This window comes from Melanostigma gelatinosum (genome assembly GCF_949748355.1).
Source record: "Melanostigma gelatinosum genome assembly, chromosome: 6".
NCBI classification, from domain to species: domain Eukaryota; kingdom Metazoa; phylum Chordata; class Actinopteri; order Perciformes; family Zoarcidae; genus Melanostigma; species Melanostigma gelatinosum.
Window position 1 is genome coordinate 17,923,849 of NC_136639.1, and position 25,871 is coordinate 17,949,719.

The 25,871-nt window shown below is 41.6% G+C and overlaps 3 protein-coding genes across 5 annotated transcripts; 1 reads left to right on the forward strand and 2 right to left on the reverse strand.

Moving 5' to 3' along the window:
* Window positions 1-58: 58 nt before the first annotated feature.
* On the forward strand, window positions 59-8,829 carry naa35 (N-alpha-acetyltransferase 35, NatC auxiliary subunit). Its single transcript, XM_079269858.1, has 23 exons — window positions 59-189; window positions 1,130-1,255; window positions 1,360-1,393; window positions 1,739-1,853; window positions 2,053-2,127; window positions 2,665-2,832; window positions 3,035-3,101; window positions 3,231-3,274; window positions 3,385-3,435; window positions 3,910-3,993; window positions 4,163-4,277; window positions 5,030-5,208; window positions 5,383-5,442; window positions 5,628-5,734; window positions 5,856-5,922; window positions 6,153-6,251; window positions 6,419-6,597; window positions 6,761-6,897; window positions 7,019-7,086; window positions 7,179-7,319; window positions 7,449-7,571; window positions 7,861-7,941; window positions 8,072-8,829. Exons 2-23 carry the CDS (start codon window positions 1,135-1,137, stop codon window positions 8,129-8,131), a joined length of 2,175 nt encoding a protein of 724 aa, XP_079125984.1. The 5' UTR covers window positions 59-189; window positions 1,130-1,134; the 3' UTR covers window positions 8,132-8,829.
* A 424-nt stretch (window positions 8,830-9,253) lies between these two features.
* On the reverse strand, window positions 9,254-16,996 carry golm1 (golgi membrane protein 1). Of its 2 annotated transcripts, none has more exons than XM_079271134.1 (11): window positions 16,771-16,996; window positions 15,441-15,582; window positions 14,636-14,815; window positions 14,381-14,435; window positions 14,169-14,271; window positions 13,822-13,945; window positions 13,347-13,497; window positions 12,966-13,193; window positions 12,685-12,849; window positions 12,351-12,449; window positions 9,254-11,728 (listed from the first exon to the last, which is right to left on the reverse strand). In XM_079271134.1, the coding sequence occupies exons 2-10, from the start codon at window positions 15,567-15,569 to the stop codon at window positions 12,352-12,354; spliced, it is 1,233 nt and encodes a 410-aa protein (XP_079127260.1). In that variant the 5' UTR covers window positions 15,570-15,582; window positions 16,771-16,996; the 3' UTR covers window positions 9,254-11,728; window position 12,351. The 2 variants fall into 2 exon arrangements, with proteins under 2 accessions (XP_079127260.1, XP_079127261.1); XM_079271135.1 differs by lacking the exon at window positions 9,254-11,728 and adding an exon at window positions 11,943-11,957.
* Window positions 16,997-17,557: 561 nt separating this feature from the next.
* Window positions 17,558-24,212, reverse strand: lmbrd2a (LMBR1 domain containing 2a). 2 transcript variants are annotated; one of them, XM_079271116.1, is made up of 18 exons: window positions 24,100-24,212; window positions 22,891-23,110; window positions 22,592-22,701; window positions 21,945-22,043; window positions 21,625-21,792; window positions 21,310-21,520; window positions 21,083-21,157; window positions 20,893-20,997; window positions 20,612-20,795; window positions 20,210-20,391; window positions 19,938-20,071; window positions 19,627-19,732; window positions 19,387-19,484; window positions 19,174-19,277; window positions 18,830-18,876; window positions 18,580-18,688; window positions 18,250-18,343; window positions 17,558-18,142 (listed from the first exon to the last, which is right to left on the reverse strand). In XM_079271116.1, exons 2-18 carry the CDS (start codon window positions 23,062-23,064, stop codon window positions 18,079-18,081), a joined length of 2,064 nt encoding a protein of 687 aa, XP_079127242.1. In that variant the 5' UTR covers window positions 23,065-23,110; window positions 24,100-24,212; the 3' UTR covers window positions 17,558-18,078. The 2 variants fall into 2 exon arrangements, with proteins under 2 accessions (XP_079127242.1, XP_079127241.1); XM_079271115.1 differs by having other exon boundaries at window positions 20,210-20,439.
* Window positions 24,213-25,871: the final 1,659 nt, after the last annotated feature.

Below are 25,871 nucleotides of genomic sequence, written 5' to 3' on the forward strand. Positions count from 1 at the left end.
TGTTTAGTTGTATACCTGAACTGACCGGGTTTCAAACTACAAACTGTTCATTGAGGGCTTGAGCGCCATCCTGACATAAGGACTACATTTCCCATGTCGACAGTGGCCTGTGACGTTTAATTTATGCGCCGATTTTTACAGTCATTGAAGAGATTTGTATTAGCTTCATGGTTAATACAAAATACTAAGGTACGTGCACATTTACAACGACTATATTGACTTCTAATAACAGTGCTATTGTTTTGTTTTGAAGATACTCCATCTTTGTTCATAGGAAACATCCACTGTGGGCAATATTAGCTTGTTAGCTCACGGTATTACGAGCTACTTTGATGTTGGTGATCGTTAGCAAACATGTCCTATGCGTCTCACGTCTTTCGATACTTGAAAAAACCTGAAATGCATTTTTGTAACGTACGTCGGTTTTGTAAACATTACAAATGTAGGGTTAGTCATTACACATTTGTAGATGATGGAGCCAAAATAGCCCAATAAGATGACACACTGTGATGTTATTCGATTCACATGTGAGCTAGCTACGTTGATTTAGACTGAATGAAATGTATCGATATCTTCTTTGACCTAAAGTAATTATTTTTGATCAGATTAAATCGATTTCAGTGTGTTCATATGACACACATATCACGTCACTGGCTGCAATTGTAGCCTCTCTACTCAATAAGTCTCCATAGAAATCTATCTCCGAATATCTGATAAGATGTGCTTGAAATATGATCATGTAAATATACCATCATTTATCAGTCATACAGAAATGGGAACGCTTTCTTTAAACTCCCGTCACAGTACTGACATGTTCTTGGTGTAAAAGGCTGAGACTTTCCAGTGCACTCAGCCGTACAATTTACTCCTTTTTAGGCTCGAATTAAAGTTTCACAAGTCAGTCCACAGAGATGTTAATCCTCTCCTTTTGCCTGAGATCATAATATACCTTTTGTTCAGCTTTGCCGGGGTAGAGGTTAATTATTCATTCATTTTTTTGGTTATATTGTTCATGCTGGCTCACTGGCACGACTTACTGCAACACTCAAATTGATGAAAGTCATCATTATTGTTTTAGATATTAGTTAAAGTAATGCTTGTAATATTTATCCTTTGTGTTTCTCTTTAGTCACGATGGTGATGAAGTCAGCAGTTGATGATGATGATGCTGGCTGGGGGCTGGGCATCCCAGAAAAGATGAGGAACAATGCCAACTGGGTTGATATTACGCATGAATTCAAGGGCGCATGCAAAGGTACAGGCTCAGCAAGTGGTTTGCATGAGTGTGTCGTATGTGTGCAGTTATGAAAGGTACTACTGACGTGTTCTTTCTTTTCTTGTCATCCTTAATTCATGCAGAGTTGAACCTTGGAGAGTTGCTTCATGACAAATTGTGAGTAGGACAAAGTGATTTTTGCAAGCTCAGACTTAAAAGAGACAGTTTGCTCCAATTAAAAAAACAATAAACACTTTTAATAGTCAGCCTGCTTACACTGCCAAAAACATTGAGCTGAACGTTTTCATGCCCCAATTGTCTAAACACGGTTTCAGAGACTTCATAGCACTGAAAAGACTGAGAAATTACAATGAAACATTGAATTCTTGTATTTTCTTATTGCATAAACATGTTGTAATTTAACCATGCTAGTATCTGAGTCAGCTGTATCAGTAGGATTTGTTGAACCTTTGTAAACGCGCATACAAAACTTAACACTTAATCGCTCCGCTATGGTGGCAGGTTTGGCCTATTTGAGGCCATGTCCGCCATAGAGATGATGGATCCTAAGATGGACGCAGGAATGATTGGAAACCAGGTCAACAGGAAAGTACTCAACTTTGAACAAGCTATCAAGGTACAGTACCGCTGCCATACAATGACAATAGTCAATTGTTAGGAATTAAGACTACGGTAAGCCTATTTGTACAACTCTGATTGCATTGTCTTGGTTTGTTTTATATATACACAGTATATATACTGTATATATACAGTATATAGAGAGAGTAAAATTAACCACTTAGTTCTAAGTCATTTGTATTACTGTATCATTTTAGGAAGGTGCCATTAAGGTGAAAGACCTTAGTCTTCCTGAACTAATTGGGATCATCGACACAAGTTTCTGCTGTTTGGTGAGTTCTCACTTTGTTATACTGTAAACGGTTTTGTGAGTAATGTGAATGTAGAGGTTTGCATTATACTGACCCACAAATGGCACAAATGGCACAAATGGCACAATGGCACATCTCTTGTGAGTAGCTCCCCTCCGCAGTGAGATGAAGAACGAGTGGGGACAGAGTTAGTCTGTTGTTCAAGATCGCTGGTCAAGTACTTCCCACTGGTCAAAGATGTTCTGCAATCGTGTTGAATTTGGAGAGGTGTAGAGCAGACAGAAAACATTTGATTCTCAATTCTATTTATAGTCACAGAGAACTTAAGATGTTTGTCATTTTACAAGAACAGACGAAAAATGGCAAGCCAACGAGTAGTGTAAACTTCACTATTTTCTTTTTTTCTGAAATAACTACCAATAAAAAAATAAAGATAACAATAATTTAAAAAGTCATGAAGGTGTTTGAAGTTCTAGTGATTGAATACCATTGAATTTTAGATCAGCACCACTGCGGGAAACGCAGCACTCATGTGTGCGTGTTTGTGTGTATTCGTAGATCACATGGCTGGAGGGCCACTCCCTGGCGCAGACTGTGTTTACCTGTCTGTACGTCCATAACCCCGACCTGATTGAAGAGCCGGCCCTCAAAGCCTTTGCCCTGGGCATCCTGAAGGTGTGCGACATCGCCCGAGAGAAAGTGAACAAGGCCGCTGTGTTCGAGGAGGTGAGTAACTTCCTACATTTGAGCTTTTGCCAAAGCTGTTCCAGTCCGTGGTGGTCTGGGAATATTTTTAATCATTTTACTGGTGTTTCTGGTTTGCCCACTGGTATTTACATTTATTTAAGTAAATATTACAATTGGCCATTGATGGCTTAGTGTCGTATTTATACGTGGAAATGCTGATTCACCGCATATTTTTCTGTAGGAGGATTTCCAGGCCATGACCTATGGCTTCAAGATGGCCAATAATGTGTCAGACCTGCGGGTGACAGGTACAAGTACTGCGTTGTAGATTCAGTAGATCATTGCGTCTACGGCTTCACTTTAATACCGAGTCATACTGTTGTTTCAGAGAAACAGAGCTGAGGTAATCTCTTTCTCTCATTTGCTCTTCCTGTCAGGAATGCTGAAAGATGTGGAGGATGAGTTACAGAGGAAAGTTAAGGTATTTGTTCCGGGCCAGTTTAAGCCACAGTCTTTGCCATTTCAATAGAACCCCGTGTGATAAGAATATTACAGTTGGTTATGTCTTGTTTTTCTCTCCCGCTTCCTCAGAGCACGCGCAGTCGACAGGGTGAGCAGCGAGACCAAGAGATGGAGCAGGAGGTACGTCGGGTCGTTCCTCCGCGTTGATGGAGTTTAGTTAAAGGCGTGTTCTTGGAATAGCATTCAGATCATCTGAAAGCTGAACAGTCGTTGCTTCTGACTGACGTGATGCAGTTTCAACATAAAATAACATCAGCTTGTGTCACTGGTCTTTATTAATTCAGTGAGCGTCCCAACATTTCAGCCACAGAGTAAACCTCTGAACCCTCCTTCTCAATCTCTGCCTAGTGTAATTAGTTTCCCAGCTGCTGTCTATCTGAGTGTGAGGCTCATATGAACTCTGGAGACTCTTTCATTACAATAATAATAATAATAATGAAGGAAGGACAACCAGATCCAAAAATGGACTTTGTCTGGGTGGCTTGTTACTTATCGTGCCTTGTAAAGCTTGAAAGACAAATAAGGAAACATGTGTATTAATAGCTTTGCATGTACACATGATCCTGTTAAATGTTCTCATTTCTTTTTTTCCAGCATCAGCAGTATTTGGCACTTTTCAATAGAATCAAGTTCACACGCCTTCTACTGACTGCACTGATCACCTTTACCAAGAAAGAGGTAACACACACACAAACACACACGGTTACTACGACCACGTGGGTTTAAACATGTTCTTCTGCTTATAACGAGCAGTAAAGAGGGTTTTATTAAAGTGTACTTGCAGGCACCTGTATATCATCTTCGTCTTTGTTGTTGTTGTGTTCGTTAACGGTTTTCTCTTCATCAGACCAGCTCGGTGGGTGAGGCCCAGAAGCTGGTGGTTCAGGCTGCTGACCTCCTATCAGCCATGCATTCCAGTATTCAGCACGGCATCCAGTCACAGAATGACACCACTAAAGGAGGTAACGTACACGCTCGCATAAAAACTCAGCGTTAATGTTTCTCATTCACTCGCCCCACGTCCTGGAATTGACTTGCCCATACACAGAATGTTTTATTCATTAGCGGCTATCAATTAACAATAACAACAAAGTCTAATGACTAACTTAATTGTCATTGTTTCCATTGGAATGCTCATTTGCACTTCAGCTCATGAACTTTGTCTTTAGCCATTTTGATGAGAAGGAAGTGAGACGCTCACTCCGTAGCTACTTCATTCATCAGCTCGAGTATTCTTTTTTTAGCACTTGATTTTAGACTTACTAGCCCATTGTGGCATTTTACTTGTCCTGGGCAATACCTTTGCCTTTTAGAGGGAATCTATTGGCAGAAATGGAACATATTATTCATAAGTTTGTTCTTTTTAATGTGTAATCATCTGTAAATAAGAATTGTTGTGTTTTTGATACCTTGTTTATAACTACAAAGGAAGCGTTCTTCTTCACGGAGTCTGCTCTGTTGCACCGCCATGTTTCTACAGTAGCCCAGAATGGACAAACCAAACACTGGCTCTAGATAGGGCCCCTGTAGAGCCTTGGCACACGGGAGAAGTTCCAGTTGGTTGCAATCTGCAACCTCACTGCGAGATGCCACTAAATCGTACACACTGGCCCTTTAAGTAGTCGTCGTGCTGAGGCCGCTTCGTAGGGAAGATGACTTTATATGTGACCTGTGTTAAACGTTTGTGTTCTTTATTCTCTTGTGACTGCTGCAGACCACCCCATCATGATGGGCTTTGAGCCGCTGGTAAACCAGAGGCTGCTGCCTCCTACCTTTCCTCGCTACGCCAAGATCATCAAGAGGGAGGACATGGTGGCTTACTTCAGCAAACTTATAGAACGCATCAAGACTGTGTGTGATGTGATCAACACCACCAACCTGCATGGCATACTGGTAAACACATATCCACCTCTTACTCTGCTGTCTGAACCCGAAACCTTTTCTCTGTTTGTTGGATTGCTTCGTTCAAAATGACTTTTTCTGAAGTGGTCATCTCCCCATACATACACATGCTTTCTAGGTCATTATACATGAACATTATGAATAGTGTGTTTGTGGTTTTTTCAGGACTTCTTCTGTGAGTTCAGTGAGCAGTCTCCCTGTGTCCTCTCCAGATCTCTACTCCAGGTGAGTTAATAATTGATCTGAAGAGTCGCTGCTTTTTCCCTCTGATGCCTACAGAGTAGGTGGTTTGTATACATGTAACAACGAATAACACCTTCAGATGACATCATATAATCTCATGATTAAAAACGTATCCGTGTAGCACCAGGTGTGTGAGAACTAAAGGGATTTTGTTTTCCTAAATCCAGACGACGTTCCTGATCGATAATAAGAAAGTGTTTGGGACCCACCTGATGCAGGACATGATTAAAGATGCTCTGAGATACTTCGTCAGCCCACCGGTCCTCTCCTACAAGTAAGACTCATTTAATGCCATTCACATTTTTAAGGTATTTACAGGGTGTGCTTGAGCTCATTGTGTCTCGATCAGCTGTCTCAAGCTTATTGTGTGTGTGTGTGCACCTGTGTCTCTCCAGGTGTTGTCTGTTCAACAACCACCAGGCCAAGGATTACAGTGACTCCTTTGTTACGCACTGCTCCAGGGTATGTCACCTTCACTGCTCAAAGTTCTAGTCTGGTGCGTGTGGTTTGGTTGGTTTGTGGACTTTATGGGATGTTTTCAGTTTGTTTGAGTAGTACAATTATAAGTGAATAGCTGAGGTGGAGAGCTGGAACACTGAACGTATGGGCTTGTCTATCATTAGCCCCCGACATGAATGGAGTTGGGGAGCTGTGTGTTTTATTTGTTTGCGTCTTGTCGCTTCTCCCTGCAGCCGTTCTGCAGTCTGATCCAGATCCACGGACACAACCGAGCTCGACAGAGAGACAAGCTGGGTCACATTCTTGAAGAGTTCGCCACACTGCAGGACGAGGTGAAGCGCAGCTGGTTCCTCTGTCGTATTCCTCCTTTTTCTTTTCTGATACTCAAACACAGCACCACTGTTTTTTGCATCATTGCGCCACACAGGCAGAAATATGTCACAGGTGTGGTTCTACAATTCATAAACAAACTGCTAGATTCTTCTTGTGTGCTCTGCAGGCAGAGAAGGTGGATGCAGCCCTGCACAGCTTGCTGATGAAGCTTGAGCCTCAGCGACAGCATCTAGCCTGTCTTGGGACCTGGATCCTCTACCATAACCTGAGGATCATGATCCAGTACCTGCTGAGCGGCTTTGAACTAGAGCTGTACAGCATGCACGAGTACTACTACATCTACTGGTGAGAGCGCACGCACACGCACACACACACACACACACACACACACACACACACACACACACACACACACACACGCGTGTTTGTTTGTTCCTGGTAACTCTAAATCTCAGCGTGCTCCCTTCTAATCATCTGTGAATGAACACCTGTTTGTTTCCGACTGCAGGTACCTGTCCGAGTTCCTCTACGCGTGGCTGATGTCCACTCTGAGCAGAGCCGACTCCTCTCAGATGGCAGAGGAGCGGATCACGGAGGAGCAGGTGAAAGGACGCAGCAGCAAAAAGACCAAGAAGAAGAAAAAAGGTACGCTCTATCGTAGCCTCTGTGGCTGAGGTGAGAGCGTGACCACGAATGAAGAGGGAGATCCTCCTGTGCGGTGGGTGCTCGTCCTAATAATGATGTGATGTTCGGGTTTCCTCTGCAGTTCGCCCTCTCAGCAAGGAGATCACCATGAGCCAAGCGTACCAGAACATGTGTGCTGGCATGTACAAGGTAGGAACATCAGCACAGACACACTTTGGAGCCCTCTCCTCTCCTATTGGACACGCACTGCTGTAGCACCGATCCTCTGTGTCTCCCCTCAGACTATGGTAGCTTTCGATATGGACGGGAAGGTGCGTAAGCCTCAGTTTGAGTTGGACAGCGAGCAGGTTCGCTACGAGCATCGCTTCGCTCCCTTCAACAGCGTGGTCACGCCCCCACCCGTGCACTACATCCAGTTCAAGGTGCTGTTCATTATTCTTGTCCTTTCTCCCCTTTTCCTCATCACATTCCCCTCACCTTTCCTTTTCAAATTGTTTCCTTTTGTTGGATGTTCCTCTCCTCTCTGACTTTGCCCTTCTTGCCCTCTCCAGGAGATGTCCGATCTAAGGAAGTACAATCCTCCGCCAGGCTCCGCTGACCTGTACATGGCCGCCAGCAAACACTTCCAGCAGGCCAAGCTCATCCTAGAAAATGTGCCCTGTCCAGACCCTGAGGTAAGGAAAATTAACTTTTTTTAAATAAATGCCTACTGTGAAAGGAAATGTTGCACATTGTTCTATTTTCAGTTTCCCCAGCTTCAAAATCTATTCTTGAAAAGATTTTCTCACCTCGACATTTGCTACTTTTTGGTAAATCATTTGGGACGACAGCATTTCAAACCATTCAAACGCAGAGCCTCAGTATTATGGGGGCAGTATGTTTCTGCTGTATTGCTCTAAACTGAGTTAAATGGTTTGTTTGTACTTTTCTCAACTATCACTAACAGTTAATGATTGAAAACAGGTGAACCGTATACTGAAGGTGGCCAAACCCAACATCGTAGTCACGAAGCTCCTGGCTGGAGGCCACAAGAAGGAGACCACGGTAACACGATGTACACAATGCACGGATTATCATTTGGTTGTGTGGTGTTCGTGGATTGTTATGTTTATCTTGGTTAATGTTCCATGTTGTGAACACTTTGTTGACGTACTTTACTTTTCTGCATCTCTAGGTGCTCCCAGAATTTGACTTCTCAGCTCACAAGTACTTTCCTGTGGTCAAGATTATCTGATTCTGCTCGGGGGTTGATTATTGTGATTATTATGCCATCGTAACGCCCATCAGCCGCAAAGACCACACCCTCACCTGAACAAGTGTGCGATGGCCCTGACACGGTGTGTGTCTGAACAATGTGTGCGTGAGAGACGGTTAAGTTGTGTAAAGGAGTGTTTGATACACACGATTCTGTTTTTCACCCGAATGAGAGATGAAACCAGACCAGAGAACTCACACCTGGACCATATGACAATATCCACGTCTGCATCTGTGAAAATCTGTGTGTGTGTGTGTGTGTGTACACGAGAGTCGGACACAAGTCGAGGTGCTTTTGCACAAGTAACTGGCCGTTGGAAATGTTTTCTAAGCTGCCCCCAGAACTGTTTTGTGAAGGCTTTAAAAGAGGAGCTGTAATAATAATAACAATGAGTGTACCGGTATATCATTCAATCGTATGGAACGTTTCTATGTATTTATGTGCTTATTTGAATGAAAGTGTTGAGCGTGGGAGGACTACGGCATCTTGTTTTACTTCAGCACCAGTTTCATCTGCATCCGTCTATTGTGAACCGGAGACGGGACAATCTGTGAGAACAACCGCGCACAGTGTGAATTATCTTGTGCAGAGGAAAGTTAAAACATTAAAAATACACAACAAACAGCAGTGGTGGAGATACTTTACAGGCCAAGGAGCCTTCTGCACTGCTTCCTCAAACCAACCGTCACACATGTCATAAAACATGTCTGTACTTATTCTGTCATTTAAGTCCTCGCTCTCTCTGGTTCTAATTGTGTTTAGACATCTAGCAAAGGGAGCTGGCCTTTTTGAACCTCTTGAATGAGTGCATGAACCACTAGCTGACACTAAGACAAGTGTATGTCGCATAAAATCTTTTAAAAATGTCTCCCGGTCTATTATGAGCATTTGGAAACACATGGATTAACAAACACACCTGCAAGACCAAGTCATCATTTTTACTATTATTTAGTATTCTAAGTACGTACTAGTTTTCTCTTCATTGTTTTAAAATATTCTAATACTTTTCTTTGTCATAAAAGCTCTGACACTAAATAAACCTTCCTTGCATTGGCACAACCACACGTTTAAATCATTCACAAATGAAACCTTGTCTTGATAGTGGTAACAAAACGTGTTTTATTCTCTATCATCAATAAAACTAATGATCATTTCAACATTTTACACATTTGTTCCACATTGTAGAATGAAATAAAACTACAAAAAACAAATCAAACAAATTAAATCAAAAAAAGAAAAGTGAATCAAATTTATAAATATCAAAAAACATTTTCTCTACACGTACATAGACACAGAAACAGGTACTTCTTACACAAAAAAGCTTTCTGGCAAAAAGCAGTTGTTTACATTTTGCAGTGTCAGACACAACAGTCAACACGACCAATAACAGCAACTTTGCAAATAAAATGACAATAAAAATCTCAAACCTTATTTAGAATTTACCGAAGAGACAAAACAGCAGACGACAGACACTGTTAAAGTTTAACACAAATGAGTTCGAGCTTCTTTAGTTTCAACAAAAGTGCTGATTTGCGACTTCTTTGAACCCCTTTGTGTGTCATCAGAACTCCAATCCTGTATTTCTACGGTTACTTAGAAACATGATGGCCGGGCCCGGATTTAATAGAATAATCATGATGAAAAAATACAAAAATAAGTTAACAAAATTGACACTTCAGGTGTGAAATTATCTTTGAAATTTGAGACGATAATAAGAACGCTTACTGGAAAAGGTTGGTAATCATAAACCACACATTTCTTTCAATTTGTGTTCCTCAAAGAAAAAGTTACCTGATGAAGAGTTTCATGCTGTCAAACATGTTTAATATATTTCTGCAGCTCAAATATGTCATTATTGAGATAAAATGGCTGAACTTTTACATGAAAGGGGAAACTAAGTCTCGTGCATTTTATTATTGTAGATAGTTTGCTAGAATTCAGCACATGTTGGGAAAACTCATGTTTACTCGTATATTAAGTAGATTCTGTGAGATTTAGCTTCAGCCTTAGCTTGACACAGCAGTGATGAAGGTGTTGGAAAACATACATGATTCATGAACAGACTGCTGATGATAAGTCAAAGCAAATGATGGCAATTAAAACTGTGGGTGTTCTGTCAAAGTCACCAATTATGAATAAAGTACGGGGAAAGATAAAGTAAAATCATCTGTCCTGTATAAAACACAAGGCAACAAAAGATCCCGCCACAACATTTCATCACCCGTTTGTCATTTTGAATGCCTAATATCAGTCTGCGTTTGCGCTCAGCCACACAATGTTCGCCCTAAAGCACAACACAATACTGAAATCAGCAGACCAGAGGCAGTATCCTCAAAGCAAAGGTCCAAAATCAGTACGCATGTACCACCACGGCCCCACAATCCACCTCCAATGTGTCAGAAGCAGCCGACCGCAAGCGGTGGTGTACACAGAACCAATAAGGCAGAACAAATGAGATTCATGACGCACTAATATCATCAAGGAGTTCCAAACTATTCCCTTCATTATAATCTGAAACTGTACCTTCTGTTTTACTGATCCCAGATGTTGAGCACATTCATACATGCTGAGAAGAGAATGCTGCCATTAAAACGCTACTCTTCAGAAAAGAACGCTCAAAAATGTGAAGTCACAGCGATTATGATACGGTATGTTTACTTACTTTTCACAGCACTTCTGGCTACGTGGGCATCAAAAGAAGCTTCTGTTTTCATTTTCCCGGTTGACTGGGACACAATTCCTTCATTTGTTGCAGTTATGGAAGGCCTCATTTGTGTTCACTGTCAGACTGACCACTGAGCCAAAGTCAGTATCCTTTCTACGAGCGACAGGAGGAACTTAAGGCGTTGTTTGAGATGCTGTTGAGCCTGCACTGCAGAGTTCTGTCACTGCGATGGTTTACTACAGTACTTCACACCTCATGACCCTGTGAGGGTGTGCACATTATCCTCACTTATATTTAATCATTTAAGATACAGTCTTCACAGAGTGAACATAAACAACACTTCTAGTCACATCATCAAAATCAACTGATTTTCAAGGTTTGTGGTCATTTTCATTTTTGAGTCTTGAGACTTAAGTTGAGTTTAGGGAACACTAGAACCAAGTAGGTGATGGTACTTAGAAGTACTGAGTACTTCCATATCACCTAAACATGCTGAAATGAATGTGAGCACAGTCACCACCATAAAAGCAGCGTGGGGGGGGGGGGGGGTTATGTGTACAGTGAAATGCATGTGAATGGACGCCATGAGTGTTCACGCTGGGCTGACATTTGCATATTTCAGTCTTGTTTTTTTTGTGGCTCTTTCAGAATATTGAACATGGAGTGGTAAATATTCTTCCTCTAACACAGAAAACATTTCATCAAATCAAATGCACAGAAATCAATTAAGATCATAAATTTAAAAAAAATATTCCAGGAAGTAAATTCTTTTGAAATGAACCGTCACACGTCTTTCTTATAGAGATTACCATCTGTGGGTTATTTTGTGTTCACTGTGTTTGGCGGGCTGCATTAACCTGTATGCTGATGTTGTGCTGAGGTGAATGTGGGCTCCTTGTCCAACTCCAGCTCTGCAAAAAAAATCAATATTGTGTTAATTACACAAGCATACCTGTGTTTATATGTACTATATAGCTGCAGAGTGTTCACAGCAGGCCTACATTAAAACTGGTGGAAGATCTAACGAGCTGCATAAGAAATAAGAAATGCCATTGAGCGCATTGTTCGTGTCTAAAGGAACATTACCAATGTCCAGAAGTAAAAGCTGTGTTAATGACACAGTCAGCTGAACTGGAACATCTGAAACCAGATAAATTTCCTTAGTTGCTATTCCCCAAGGAAAACAAGAACAGTGAAGACACACCATTATTATGTAGAGTCCGCATCCATCACCCGTGTGTGTACCAGCTGGTTCAGCAGCAGCAGCAGCTGCAGTATCGCTTTACACAAATCAGATTTATCTTTGCACAAACAAACGTCTTGTTTCAAACCTCTGAAAGTAGCAGTTTAACTGAACCGACATAGCAGCAGCCCCACCATGATCGATACACAACTGTGATAAACAATCTACTCAGACATCAGCTTGATACTTCAGGGATTTTCTGCAATTACAATGTGTGACTTGTTGAGTTTTATTATAATGTCTAAACATGAAGAACAAGAAAGCAAGTGTGCGTGTGTTTTAGTGTCTACCTTAGATTTGAGCGAGCTCAGCTTGTTTGTCCGCTTCAAACTCGCCTTCATTCTCATCATCTCCGTTATAGTCCGCCAGCTCCTCCTCCATGTCCTTGTCTATCACAAAGTACAACGTGCCAATCAACACAAAATACATACAGAGGACAGTGCCTCTATTTCTTCATCCTTACCAGTAAATACCTATCCTTCACTCAAACCTATGCTCTGGTCTTCAGAGTCAACTGCACTTTGACAAACCCCAAAGTTGACACTGAGGATGTACTCACTCTCTCTAGACACACACACACACACACACACACATTCAGTTTTAATGTTATTAAGACACACATACCTATATTTTCAGCATGTTTACTATGCTGTTGTTTCTCCAAATCAACTTCCCCCACGACTTGCTCGTCTGCATCATATTCTTCTGGCTCCTCAAGTTTCCGACCAATAGGAGTCTCATCTGCCTTCTGCCGGCCAATCAGCATGCCGTCCATCCCAGGGTCTGCCTCTGGAGACATGACAGAATTGTTGTTTATGTCCATTAAAATGTCACCTCTTCACTGAGAATGCCTGAATAGCGATAACAGAGTAGTTCTCTGCTTTCAGTGAACCCGGTCCCTCTACCTTCGGTCTGAGCGCCCTCCTCATGAGCATCCATCACCTCCATCTCTTTATCCTCGGTCAGGTTATTCTTCAAAGGTTTCCCGGTCTCAGCCTCGCCCTCCTCTGTTTCGACAGCTTCCTCTGGTGGTAGAAAAATGTCCTTCTTGACTGCAGCAGCTGAGGGAGCAGACTGGGACTCTGCTTTGGAGAGGTCCTTCTGTGGAGCCAGGTCTACTGGGGCATCGGGATCTGGTACATAAGAAGGCAGGAAGCAAAGTGCAACGTGAGGGTGAACACTTGTTACTGCAAATGTACACAAGTTGACTTAAAGTCACACAAAATGCATTGGATGTACAGTATGTACACATAAATATCAGTGTCAGGAAGATCCATGTCTGTCACCTTTGTCCACGTTGATCTCATTGGTCAGTAGTTCAGGCGGATCATTTCCTTTGGGCTGAGAGACGCTTGGTGTGTGGCTTACAACAGTTACCGCATCATCCTCAGTCATGAGCGGTTCGCCCTCTTTTGTTGCTCCATACACATCGTTTTCCTGCCGAGGAGAAAACATCATAAACCACAAACCTTTACGTCATCGAAGCGTAAAAAGTAAGATGTGTCAAAGCCACTTAATGCTATTAGATCTTTTTTTTTTTGCATGAAAATCAACTCCATTTGCACACTTGCATGTCAACAGACAGAAAGCCAGTTTAAAACATCGCCCAAGCCTGATGAGTTGCTGTCTTGCTGTATTACAAAGAAACTCAAACATATGTGTTGAGAAGCAGTTCGAGGGTTTCCACACGGTGCTATAGTGTGTATATGACTAATGGCGACCGATATCCTTCCACGTGGTTCAAACAGGAAACCAACACACCTCTGGGGAGACGCCTGAGGGAGAGGTGAGCTTCTCAATTTTCTTCTGAACTTCAAGTTTAGCAGCGGCCACTCTCTCGTCACACAGCTCCTTCTGGGACAGGACCTGGGACTGACAATGGGTCCTATACATAGACAGACACACACACACACACACACATACACGTTAACCAGGAATGACAGACACAAATTCACTGCATTGAGGCAATTAATAAAGCTGAGCTTATAATCGTAGTTATCAATTATTCATTTCAAGTGGGCTGCGATTCACACAAATGTTGATTCATCTTGATCTCCTTTCAAACAGACCTGTATGAATCTAATTGATTTAGGGAATCTTCTTCTTACATGTCATACGTGAGTTTGTTGTTGAGGGTTTTAATGTTGCCCTGGTAACCCTGCAGCTCCTTCTGAAGCTTTCCCAGGTCATCGTTGAGCTGATTCAACTGACCTACAGCACAGACACACAAAGGTCATTAAAGAGACACATAAGAAGTGAATTGTCATTTTTTTTTTGCAATGCAATTTGTGAGAAAGAGTTGAGAGAGAGAGAGAGCTGCCTTTGAGTTCCTGTATGGTTCTGGTACTGGAGGAAATGTTCTGCTGCAGTGTGCCCTTGAATTAAAGAAACACAGAAACTATAAATATTCACAGTTAGTTTTTTTTCCTTTGATTAATGTGTGAGTTTAGAGTGAACCACAACAGTGAGCTAAATCCAGGCCCCCAAAATGTCTCTGTGTCAATAGTTTAGAGACAATATTTTATTGGTACAATTCCCCCCCCCCCCCATTGCTTTTTTGTCATTGTGTGTGCACCTTCTCTTGGCTGCAGGTGTTCTGATACCCTTCCAGCTGTCTCTTATAGAGGCTTTCTAAGTGGCTGATCTGCTCCTTCTGTCTCTGGATCTCTTCCTGGAACTCATTCTTCTTCATCTCCGCTACTCCTCGCTCTGCTGCTCCACGTCGCACCTGGCCTTCCAACTCATACAGCTTAGTCTGTATCGCACGTGCAAAGACAAGAGGTAAGGACATGGTTAGTGATAAAAAACAATCCGACTGTGGGAACAACAATTAAAATGTATATAATGACAAAATATAATGCACGCTGGCTGTGAGTTTCTTCTTTATGTCACTTATACCAAAGACGGTAAAAAAGAAACGATCAGCAACAATTACACAAAGGTTTCTACAAACAGCACCAATATTTGGGTCATAAATATATTCTTGTTCCACAGTGCATACAAGCACGACCCATTAAGTTAGAGGCTAATAGTGACTTGCATTCAAGGATGTGTTTTGAAAGTTGTGAAATTACAATAAAAACACTGAAGACCAAAAGAGGAAATGATGGCAAATATCTAACTTCTGCAAATTGGAATCATGCATTGGTCAGCTAATATGAAGATGTTTTTCATATTTATACGGCACGTGAACTTTGAAACACACAGACTTTACATTCAGGCAAATGTAAGAAGCTGGAAACTGACATTGCATCTCTATTCTGAGAGAATAATTAATTGATAATGGTAATGGTAATGGTTTCCAACAAAAGGCACGTGGTATATTTGCACTGTACACTACGGTTAGCAAACCACACAAACACACACATACATGAACCTACCTGTAGCTCCAGGTTGCGGGAGCTTGACACCCAGTAGTTGAAGCCCAGAACCAGGATACAGGCAATTAGAGCCCCAATCATTAGAGGGGGGGACCTTCCTCCACGACGACCGTTTCCCAGACCACCCATAGCTGTCTACAAACTGGACACACACAAACCGCAGCCAGGGTCAACGCGCTTTCCATAAATTGTGTAATTACATGTTTAAAACAAGTCATTTCTGTTGGTGACCCCCCCCTGAATTACATCTAGTATTTGAAAATGGTCAGCTGGCATGAGGCTAGATGTTGCTGACAACATGGCTAAAGTCATTGAAGGAGTCTACAGCTGTTTTGGTTTGGCAGGTTGCTTTGAAGACACTTGCAAAGCTCACTGCCAAGCCTGCAAGCGGCAGTGAGCTGCTTCTGCTTGTCTGGAGGTAATTTCACACCACCAAATATTTTCACGGGGTCAGCGAAAACACAGAATACAGTAAATGTTAACTGTTCATATACATATTATGTTTAGCTAATTTCTTTAAAGATACTATGTACGTGCAACTTTGTTTATATGTGCACAATATTAAGACCACATTTTAAAAAACACACACATGCACATTGTAGTGCTCCCAGTGGCTCATTGGTGCTGAAGTACAACAGGTATACTCATGCTTGGGTTCCTCCCATCATGCAAATGCAGGCAAGACCCAGGTGCAAAGAACTGTTAAGAATAGTTTAATCTACTTCGTAATTTAGCTACATTATGCAGATGTATATAGATTAAAATACAAACAGACGCCATGATAACATCACACATCAAACACCACAAAACTAACGTTAAAAGGTAATACAGCACGTAGCAGTGGACACAAAGATGTCTGGTAATAACCTAGTTATCGTGTTTACATTAACGTCGACGCATGTGTTGTCGCGGCTGTGTGACAACACATGCGTGCACAAGGGAGTCAACCTCAGCTGAAGATGACAAACACTGGGAAGAAAATAAAATACCGAGTGTGCTGACAGACCACAGCGCAGGCCTGATAGCAGGTTATAACGCTACCGTAACCGTGCACAGGTACCGTTAGTATCCGAACTGAGCTCCATCTTTCTTTGGGCAACTGCTAACATTAAACAGCTACGGTTAGCCAAAAAGGTGCCAGAAAGGAGCTAGCGTTCGTGTTACGGTCATCACACAGACGTAGGTTAAGAGTTTGCAGAAGATGCACTTTTGTAGTTTAATTTGTAACAAAAAAGAAAGAAAAGACAAAACGACAAAAAGAAGGTGAATGAAGATTATTTTCCACCAAACATAATCTGTTTTACTGTCTCGAGTCAAAAGATAAGCATACCTTGTCCCCAGTTGACGTTTGCTTTAGTGAGGTTAGCGGTTAGCTAACGCTAGCAACAAGAATCTAGCTACTTAGTACCAGGAAGACTCGAGAGTCGCCACAGATGAACGAGTTAAATGTGGAGCCCAGTATATGGAGTGATACTGAGGGATATATTTGACAATCTGGCAGCGTTTCTCCAGCAATTGTCTGCGCGTTACCGCTCGTCAGCTAGCTCGTACCCATTACTGCCATACAAACAACAGAGTCCCTCTATGTGTGTTGTGCCTGTGCGGGACAGTCAGGTGCTGCCTCTGCTTGCTGTAGGAAAAGGGCGTTTAGGGTCATTTTACTGGTACAACACACATAAAACCTAAATACAATTTATATTCCCATACATTTACTACACAAAGTGCTTCGGTGTGATTGACTTCTACAGTAAAATAACAGTATGACATTACTGTTGGAGTCGATCTTTTAAGAGTTAAGCTTGTCCACTACTGATCCCAGAGTTGTATAGTTTACGAAGAGCTTTGGAAGGCAGCACGGGCACTGTCCAACACAAGCCCTTCTGTAAGATCTGGTTAAAATGAAAACCAAATCCACAATCTAAAATACAACAAATAATTAAAACACTGTTTTACTTTTCATTTAGTCTTACCTGAACTTGAAGTTTAAATAGCTTTTGAGACATTTGCACTACTTTTTATAATATCAAACAACTGAAGATCTTAAAAGACAGTGCTTCTTATGTGCTGGTGCATCAAATTAAAGTCATTCATCATCTAATGAAGAGTGCAGAAGTGGGTACAATTATTATGTTTTAATGCATCATCTTGGTAGACACACAAATGCAAAACATTCACACCCTCACAGAAAATAATTGACTGTAAACTACAACATAAAATCAATTAGGATGTTGATATCTTCCCTTTGAGTACATATACCAGTAGTCATTTTGTTTTGTTTTCACAGCTTGCACAGTGACCTGTTTTCTTAAAAAAATAAAATGTGTGAACCTGTGTGGTTAAATACTCAGACAACAATACATTTCCACATGTATCATGTGGATTATCTCAAATTGCTGCAGGTGTGTAATTGTGCCATTTATCTCTTCTATCCATCAATCTACGCTTGTAAAACCAATAACGCTTCACAGAAAATGGTTTTGGCTTTGCACAAACAGGTTAATCACAGTCAGTGCTCTCTTTCAGTGAATAATGCTTTTACCCGATTGTATCTTCCTCTTTATTTCCTGAGATCCTGTATAATCCTTTGCAGTCAGACTTTCCCCAAGAAGACGTGCATTTTTAGTCTTTTTTTTTTTCATCAAACATCGTCAAAGATGCCTGTCCGAGAAGGTGACAGAGAAAGGTAACGTCCTCCAGTGGATCTACAGTGTCAGAAACAGAGAAATAGAGTATGCGATTAAGGAAGCCTGTTTGATTGTTATTCAGCTCCAATTAAACACTATGTTCAAATAATAAAAAATAAACAAACCTTCTGTTTGGTGAGTCTTCATCGCTGGAATTATCTCGCAGTAAGCCTCTCTTCTGCTCCTCCTCCTCTCTGTCTCTTCTGGTGAATGTGATAACTGAGAAAGACAGAGAGCAATGTCTACACTGTGTACTGTAAGCAGGCAGACCTCTTGATGGACATAAGTGAAAGTATAGTGGCAAACTATCCAGAAACAAAGCATAACACAAACAAGCATCAAATATGAAATCAAGCTGTTGGAAAACCCCTTATTGTCATATTAGTTTCAGTAGCTGTGAGAAACACAGAAACTATTCTATTTCCATGGTTGTACTAGTTTTCTTTAATCCTTACCACTACTATTGATCTCTGGGACAGGTCTGCTCTGGTCATTGTTCAACTCAGTGTAACCACCTCTGGTTCGCCCAGTAGCCCCCTGGACTCCATACCGCTCTCTCCAGGCCTGAAACAGAAAACAAAACAGGCCCATAAATACACTGATAGAAAATAACAGACAACAGCAAGCCAACACACTGGGAGGGTGTTTTTGGTTTTTAAGAAAATTGTAGAAGAAATTATTTGGTAGAAAAAAAACTTTTCGAACCCATCTTCGATTTTCTCCATCCTCAGCTTTCTGTCTTTTTCTTCTTTCTACAAAAGAACAAATTGTAGTTCATATTGTTGAAAAGTAGCGAGCACTGATGTCATGATGACTTTCAGAGATGCAACAGCAACTTACTGTGAACTGAGGTATAAGAAATAAACAGTAAAAGTAAAAGAATGACCCATAACCTGCTTAATAACTAATATGTTTACTCGATTCAAAAGAGGAAGAAATAATGAATCAAGTCTGTAATAAAGTGGCTCAAAAGAAATAATTAAAAGAATACTACAACTTTCAGCAGAAACATCAGAAATAGTGAGTGACTGAATGTGTGATGAAACTACCTCTTCTGATGAGTTCCCTGCCTTCATCCACCAGGTCAGAGGTCAAGTGGTCATCAGTGATGTACTGATGGAAGCCTAGGAGGTTCAAACAGCGAGAGCCCAGGCTACAAACACGGACAGAGCGATAACGATTTATCACCAATGAGCTCATACATATAACCAAAACTACACATGAATGAAAATAGTGTTGGTTGTCAGTGATTATTGGCTTACCTGTAAAAAGTGGCAAAGCAGAGCAGCAACACCAGCATGGGATAGTAGATGTAGAAGCCATCGGATATAAAATATAGCACACGCATAGAGCCCATGATCTGGCAGAGGGAAATAAAGAGGGTCATTTCATCACTCCAATTGGTTTGAATGCAAAAATATTTTGTGATCACACACTCAAGTGCGTTACATGCCCTTGTCAGTATGAATGTGTTGTTATGGGCATGTTTCTGTGTGACCCACAGAGGTGTAGGATGTCTGTATTCTGTCCTGGTGTGAGATGGCGGAGTCCATGTGAATCAGGCCCAGAAAGTTAAGGCATAAAGGAGGGGTCAGACGACAAAACAACCTGAGAGGGGAAAAAACAAAAGAGAATCAACCCCCGATATCACAATACAGGAGTTTAACACAATGCGAGAAGACCAGACTGACCTGTGTGCTGTTCACTGTAAAATATGCTGGAGTTTAGGATGATGTCAAACAAATAACTGTGTTTCAGAATGCCTCTTAAGTGAAATAAACATATTTTATTATGACTTTTATGAGGAACATACATGCCGCTGAACTGCAGGCTGTAAGCATCAGTCTGGTGATGTGGCACCAGGTAGTAGTAGTCGAAGACTCGTATCCTGAACACTGTGGAGTAGACGCAGACACACAGGAAGAGGATACTGACGAAGCACACCATCTGGTGGAGAGAAACAAAACAAGTAGAGACACGAGGCACGTTAGCTCTGTGGAATGTTCTGCCGGCTACGGACGCGGTGGGTGTTTGTTTTCTTGAGCTCGGGTTTGTTGTGCATTCTTTTTCTCAATGCGTGCCCACCTCGATACAAATGTAGTTGTGTTGTTTTTCAGCCATCTGAATGAAGACAGCGAAGAGGGAGAGGACCGGGTGTGTAGTGAAGAAGGTGCACTCGGACCAAACAACTGCTGCTGAGAGGAGACACAGGAGAACTGCCAGCAGCCTGTAGAAACCCTGCCTGAACACACACTCCCAGTACCACTCTGAGACGGACAAACACACACACACAGTTGGAGGAAAAATCAAAAAAACTATTTCAAGTTTAGCAGCTTCTTTGAGGCAGTGACACCCAACCCACTAATGCAACTGAAGTAGGGAAATTCTGGGGTTCTATGATTGAAATAAAACAAAATGTGTAAAAACAGAGAAACTGTCCTTCCTTTCCATCTGTAAATTTCAGATTTTGGTCCTGACTGAACTCACCCACAGTAGGAGTGTAGATGAACCGATGGATCCAGCCGCTACGGTGTTCTGTCGGGGAGCCGTGGATGAAGTGTCGGACCGGGCAGCTCTGGCTTTTAGCTACATCTTCTAGATGAAAGGCCTCATCTAACAACATTGACCACTTAACCTGAGTCTGACCGTGTCTCTGCACTGCAGAGATTACCTGAAACACACACACACACACACAAATAATTCACATTTACTACATGCACCGACTGTTTCCTTTAAAACCATAGTGTAATGTTCAAAAAAGTATTTACCTTTTTATGCAGCTTAATTAAGCCTCTTTTGGTGGGGAGGACATTCTGCTCACCACAAGAGCTTTCCACAGTTCTTCCCATCTCTTCTTTGTACTCAGTGGGACACTGAAATGAGATGACGCTCAGATGAAGACTTTCCCAGAGCCCGACTCTGTAAATACAACATTAAACTCACTCGTGTATTTCTCACCTTTGTTATTATGGTGTCCACACACTTCCTGAGACAGTGGTTGCACCTGACAGATTCATGGACGCCTGCCACCTCCTGATAATAAGAAATATGTTTGTTCTTGTTAAAGTAAGAAAAACTAAATTAAGATTTTTAAACATGCAAAGTCTGCTGAAACACTTTCAGTCTCAGCACCTGCTGGAATCTCTTAATACTTCTACTGCACAGAATTGTATATAAAATCTCACCTCCATAACATCGGCCAGGTTCTCCTCTGCCGACACCTTCTCAGTAGCCATTTTGGCTGCCTTGAAGTAGGTCTTGGCCATCAGGTAACCGTGGGAAGATGAGAGCCAATAAGAACGTGGGATCTCCACTAGGCCATAGCCTAGCAAGAGCACCAGAAGGAAGAGGCCCCAGGTGTTTGCGGCTGTAATGCCGATGGTCTGGAGCTCTCTCCTGTACAAGTTTTACAGATAAATCAATGACATAAAAACCACCACAGAAGAACTTTAGTCCACAAGTCATCTAATATTTCCTAAATTGAGGCACGTATGACTTACCATGTGAGTTGCCACTGTGGGTGAGCGGCCACGTAGACGAGCAGAGAGATGAAAATAAGGAGGTAGGTGCCGTAATAGATAGCATTTTCAATGAGAGCTGTTTTAATCTTTCCAACTCTGGAGAAAGCTCCCGACCGTGCATAAGACTGCATGAAAGGCAACAGCAGCCTGTATACACACACACACACACACACACACACACACACACACATATGACAGAGTCAGTATACCGAAACACAATTATGTTTATAACAAAAGGTGGCAGACACAGCAGTTATAGTCAAAGTTCAAATAGGTGACTGAGTGTGTGAGTAGCTTACCAAGTAAGAAACTGGGACGTCCAGTATACAACTCTCCAGAACACTGGCAGGATGCCATCGGGTATATAACTCCACGGCTCTTCACACAGCGTCGGTACACTGTAACACAAACACATAAAAGAATGTGAGCATACACGTTGCGAGAACACTTTGGACTGCAGTGATGAGCCTTGCTGTCGAGTCTTTTTGGATACGAACACTTTGTTAGTAACAGTTCATATCCTACACTTAGTTTTCTCAGACATCAATGTCTCGAAACTTGGACAGATTATACCAATAATACCATCTACACGGCTAAAGCACACGCTAACTCAACTTTCTCAGAAAAAAATATGATAATTTTACACAAAAGTTCTTCATCAAATGAGAAAATACTCAGTGCTTTTTATTTGTCAATCACTTGATTCACACAAGAGTTTACAAATCATTCATATAGACTATTTATTTATCGAATGACCAGTAAACATGCTATATCGTGATATTGAAAGGGATTGAGATATGAAATGACGTATATCATGATAAAAGATATTGTCCACATCGCCCAGCCCTAAGCCAAAACAATATAGATAGTGTGCATCATGTTGGTAGGAATACAGTACCTTGAGATGAGTAAACTGTGCCAGTAAATCAAAGGTTATCTCATTTACCTGACAGTTGGATGAACAGAGGAGTTGTCGTCTGTCTGATTAGTGCGTCTCGCTCCAGTTACAGGAGTAGCGTGGTTTGCATTGTCATGAACACACTGCTTGTAGATGGTCTAAAAGAGAAGCAGAGTTTACAGTCAGCTCCATGGCGAAGCCTATTCATCACTCCGACGCAGACTGATCTCAAAGCTCACATCTCGTCGATCCTGTTGTGATCATGAGATGATCCAAGCAATTATGGTTACCGAGGCAGAAAGACCTCATGTTGACACACACTTCTAACAGCTGCAGTGGTTCCATACCGTGCTGACGTCGAGCGGCAGGATGAAGACGATGAGGAAGCAGAGGTACCAGGACAGCAGCGTCCCCAAGAGGACCATCCGCTGCTGCCTCCGCAAATCTCCATAGCGCTGGAGGAGGTAGAAGGCCAAGAGGAAAACAACTACCACCACAACAGCCAGCGCACCACCGCTCATACTGACACGAATGAAGAGGCAGACGTCAAGAACTCATGATGACACACTGGAGGGGGGGGGGGGGAGAGACACACAGAGACAAACCGATTGGATGTCAGCTCTTATCTGGTGGATAACACGGAGAAACACATGACACCGTTATGAGTGAAGGAGGTGAGGAGGCAGAGAGCAGGGGGAAAGGACATATGAGGAAAATGTTTTCACTGACAGAGAAGACAGATCAAAGGAGATGAGGTAGAAAACTGTGTTTGGGAGATAAAAAGAAATGAAAGGACCATTCCAGTGGTTTCACATGTTTTAGCCCATTTACTGCCATGTGCTTTCCATTGAAGCTAATCCTTCTACAAATTATGCTTGTGTTTTTGGAACTTGAATTTATCATTTCTATTGATCCATATCTTTCATAATTCATTTGTGAAAATCTTTTAGCAGACTTGTGTAACGTTATAACATAATGAAGTGCAAGCTTTTTAAATTTGCATTTGTGTGACTGTAACAACAACTGATGCAGATTTGATCTTCACGGTGTTGAATTGTAAAGCCAGAGTGTTACTGGTTTTACTGTGTTGAGAAGCAATGAATGGATATGAAAGGAAATGTACACAAGCCTACAACTGAATGGCATGCTTTTGAAAATGGTAGATATAAAAGGTTAGTTTTGTATTTGTAATTGAACAGTAACATTAGTAGTTTGACTTTCAAACATGAAAACATACGTTGTCTAACAGCGTTTTAAAAAATATAGAAAATAATTAAATGTTCCAACAAAAATCGGCCCTATATTATTGAAGGCTACTTGTATTACTTGTCAGCCCATCGACCTATATCTTTGACGTTTGTTCAAGCAGCCATCTGAAATGTAATCTATTGTTCCAGCCGCTGTGGTCATGTTTATATCCTGAAAAAGCAACAACAAAGCAGGACAAGGCTACAGCCGGACAGCGCATTGTGGTCTCGTATTGTTAATCACCGCTGAATAACCAATCGGTGCACAGACAGTCCGTGATTAAATTTATAACAGGAAGTGATTCTTACCTTTGAATTTATTCTCTCGGGCTGAAGCTTGTGAAGCAATAGACGGTCTGAATTTACGGTCACATCGCGTTCCTGAGACACGAAGTCCGATAAATGTGCACAACCTTTGAAACTACATTACGTAACGGTCAAAAGGCATGCGCTCTTTTCTGACGCAGCAAGGAGTTCTGGGTAATGTAGGCGAGCAATAGCGTGTCCCAAACAGGAAACCAGGCACTGGGACCGCCACTGCTATAGTGCTCCGACAGCCAAACAGGTATTACAGTGTATTACATAGTAACCCACCAACCCACATTTGAACAGTGGTAGAAAGTACCGAAGTATATTAATATATAATTATAATGTATAATATATAATATATCAGTGAGACTTTATTGATCCCCAAGGTGAAATCCACAAGAATAAAATATTTATGGGATATATATGTTAATTAGCCACATATTCCCCAAGTACTTCTTTCACCACTGCGTTTGAATATGGTAAAATACATGTACAATCACAATTATTTTTCCTATATATGCTGAATATATATAAAATGTATGTGCATAGAAAAAGAAAACAATTTTATCACATCATATTTTATTAAAATGACACAAAATATTGTTTCTCTTCTCATTCAGATTCCCACACTTTGAATTGTGACACTACACAATTATGCAGAAAGACTTTTCAGTATTAGGATGTTTTATGATTTCAGACCTGATTCACACACACTTAAATCCTGTGATGATCTCCAAATTTGCTTTCAGTTCAAATAAAAATGAATTTTCTTCCAGTGGTCATGAGCAGCCGACAGATGATTGTCTTGATGAAGTTAGATGTTTTGTTAGATGAACACGGCAGTTTCACAGAAAGCAAATCAAATCATGTTTCCACACTGTTTAAACGCGAATGACTAATCTTGTGCACTCAGTCTACGATGGAAAGCTTTGGATTTACCTCGTGTTCGAAATGCTTTCCAGCCAACAAAGTTTGGGGAAAAAAAGCAGACAAACATCTTCGATCCTTTTCAGTTGAGGAACATCCACACATATGGGTCGTCGGCGTACAGAGGGCCCAGCATGTTGAAGCACACAGCTCGGTGCTCCAGTAAAATGTCCATCTGGCTCATCAGGTCCAGACAAAGATGTTCTACAAGATTCAGACAAACAGACCAGTCTACAACCGCTCTGCACCCACCGAGTGCCTCCAACCAAACTGACCCAAAAATGTTCAGAGATTCTGGCCAGGCCAGTAGAAGATTGTCCATCAACTCCATCTGGTTCATAAATCTGTTTTATTACACTCAGTGTAGATCAGCACTCAATTATGGGGACTCTGTTGCTCTGTTACATTGCGCTTTGCCTCCGTCTTGTTTCTGCAGGGCTGGATCCAGACAGTTAGAGGACAGATAAAACCAGGTATTGACAGGTACCGGTACTTAGTGGGGCCATCTGTCAACCTACATTCTCACTTTAACCCCTTCTATCGCTCTCTTTCTGGCTCTAGGATTAGCGTAATAAGCTGTGTGACCATTCAGACCCTAATGCCCTAATTAGATCCTCAGTATTCTCTGTGATAAAGATGTGTGAGTGAGATTTAATTCCAATGTTGAATTATTTTAGTTTTTCTTAGATCGTTACTCTGCTTCAGTTTTGAATTGAGTTTAATCTCTGTGGATCACACAAACACTCTTCACTACTCACACCGAACACAAACACAAACAGCTGCATGACAGACAAGTCCACTCATGTTCATACATGCTGGGAAATGTAGTCTCCGTTGAACTACTG

Coding starts and splice junctions, on each gene's coding strand:
- naa35 (XM_079269858.1), top strand. CDS start 1,135: ATGGTGATGAAGTCAGCAGTTGATGATGATGATGCTGGCTGGGGGCTG. Junction 1,394..1,738: donor GAGTTGCTTCATGACAAATT/GTGAGTAGGACA, acceptor CTATGGTGGCAG/GTTTGGCCTATTTGAGGCCA. Junction 5,923..6,152: donor TTGTTACGCACTGCTCCAGG/GTATGTCACCTT, acceptor TTCTCCCTGCAG/CCGTTCTGCAGTCTGATCCA.
- golm1 (XM_079271134.1), bottom strand. CDS start 15,569: ATGGGTGGTCTGGGAAACGGTCGTCGTGGAGGAAGGTCCCCCCCTCTA. Junction 14,816..15,440: donor CCCGCAACCTGGAGCTACAG/GTAGGTTCATGT, acceptor CGTGCGATACAG/ACTAAGCTGTATGAGTTGGA. Junction 12,850..12,965: donor GGAGGGCGCTCAGACCGAAG/GTAGAGGGACCG, acceptor TCATGTCTCCAG/AGGCAGACCCTGGGATGGAC.
- lmbrd2a (XM_079271115.1), bottom strand. CDS start 23,064: ATGAGCGGTGGTGCGCTGGCTGTTGTGGTGGTAGTTGTTTTCCTCTTG. Junction 22,044..22,591: donor TCTGTTCATCCAACTGTCAG/GTAAATGAGATA, acceptor TTTGTGTTACAG/TGTACCGACGCTGTGTGAAG. Junction 20,998..21,082: donor TGGACACCATAATAACAAAG/GTGAGAAATACA, acceptor ATCTCATTTCAG/TGTCCCACTGAGTACAAAGA.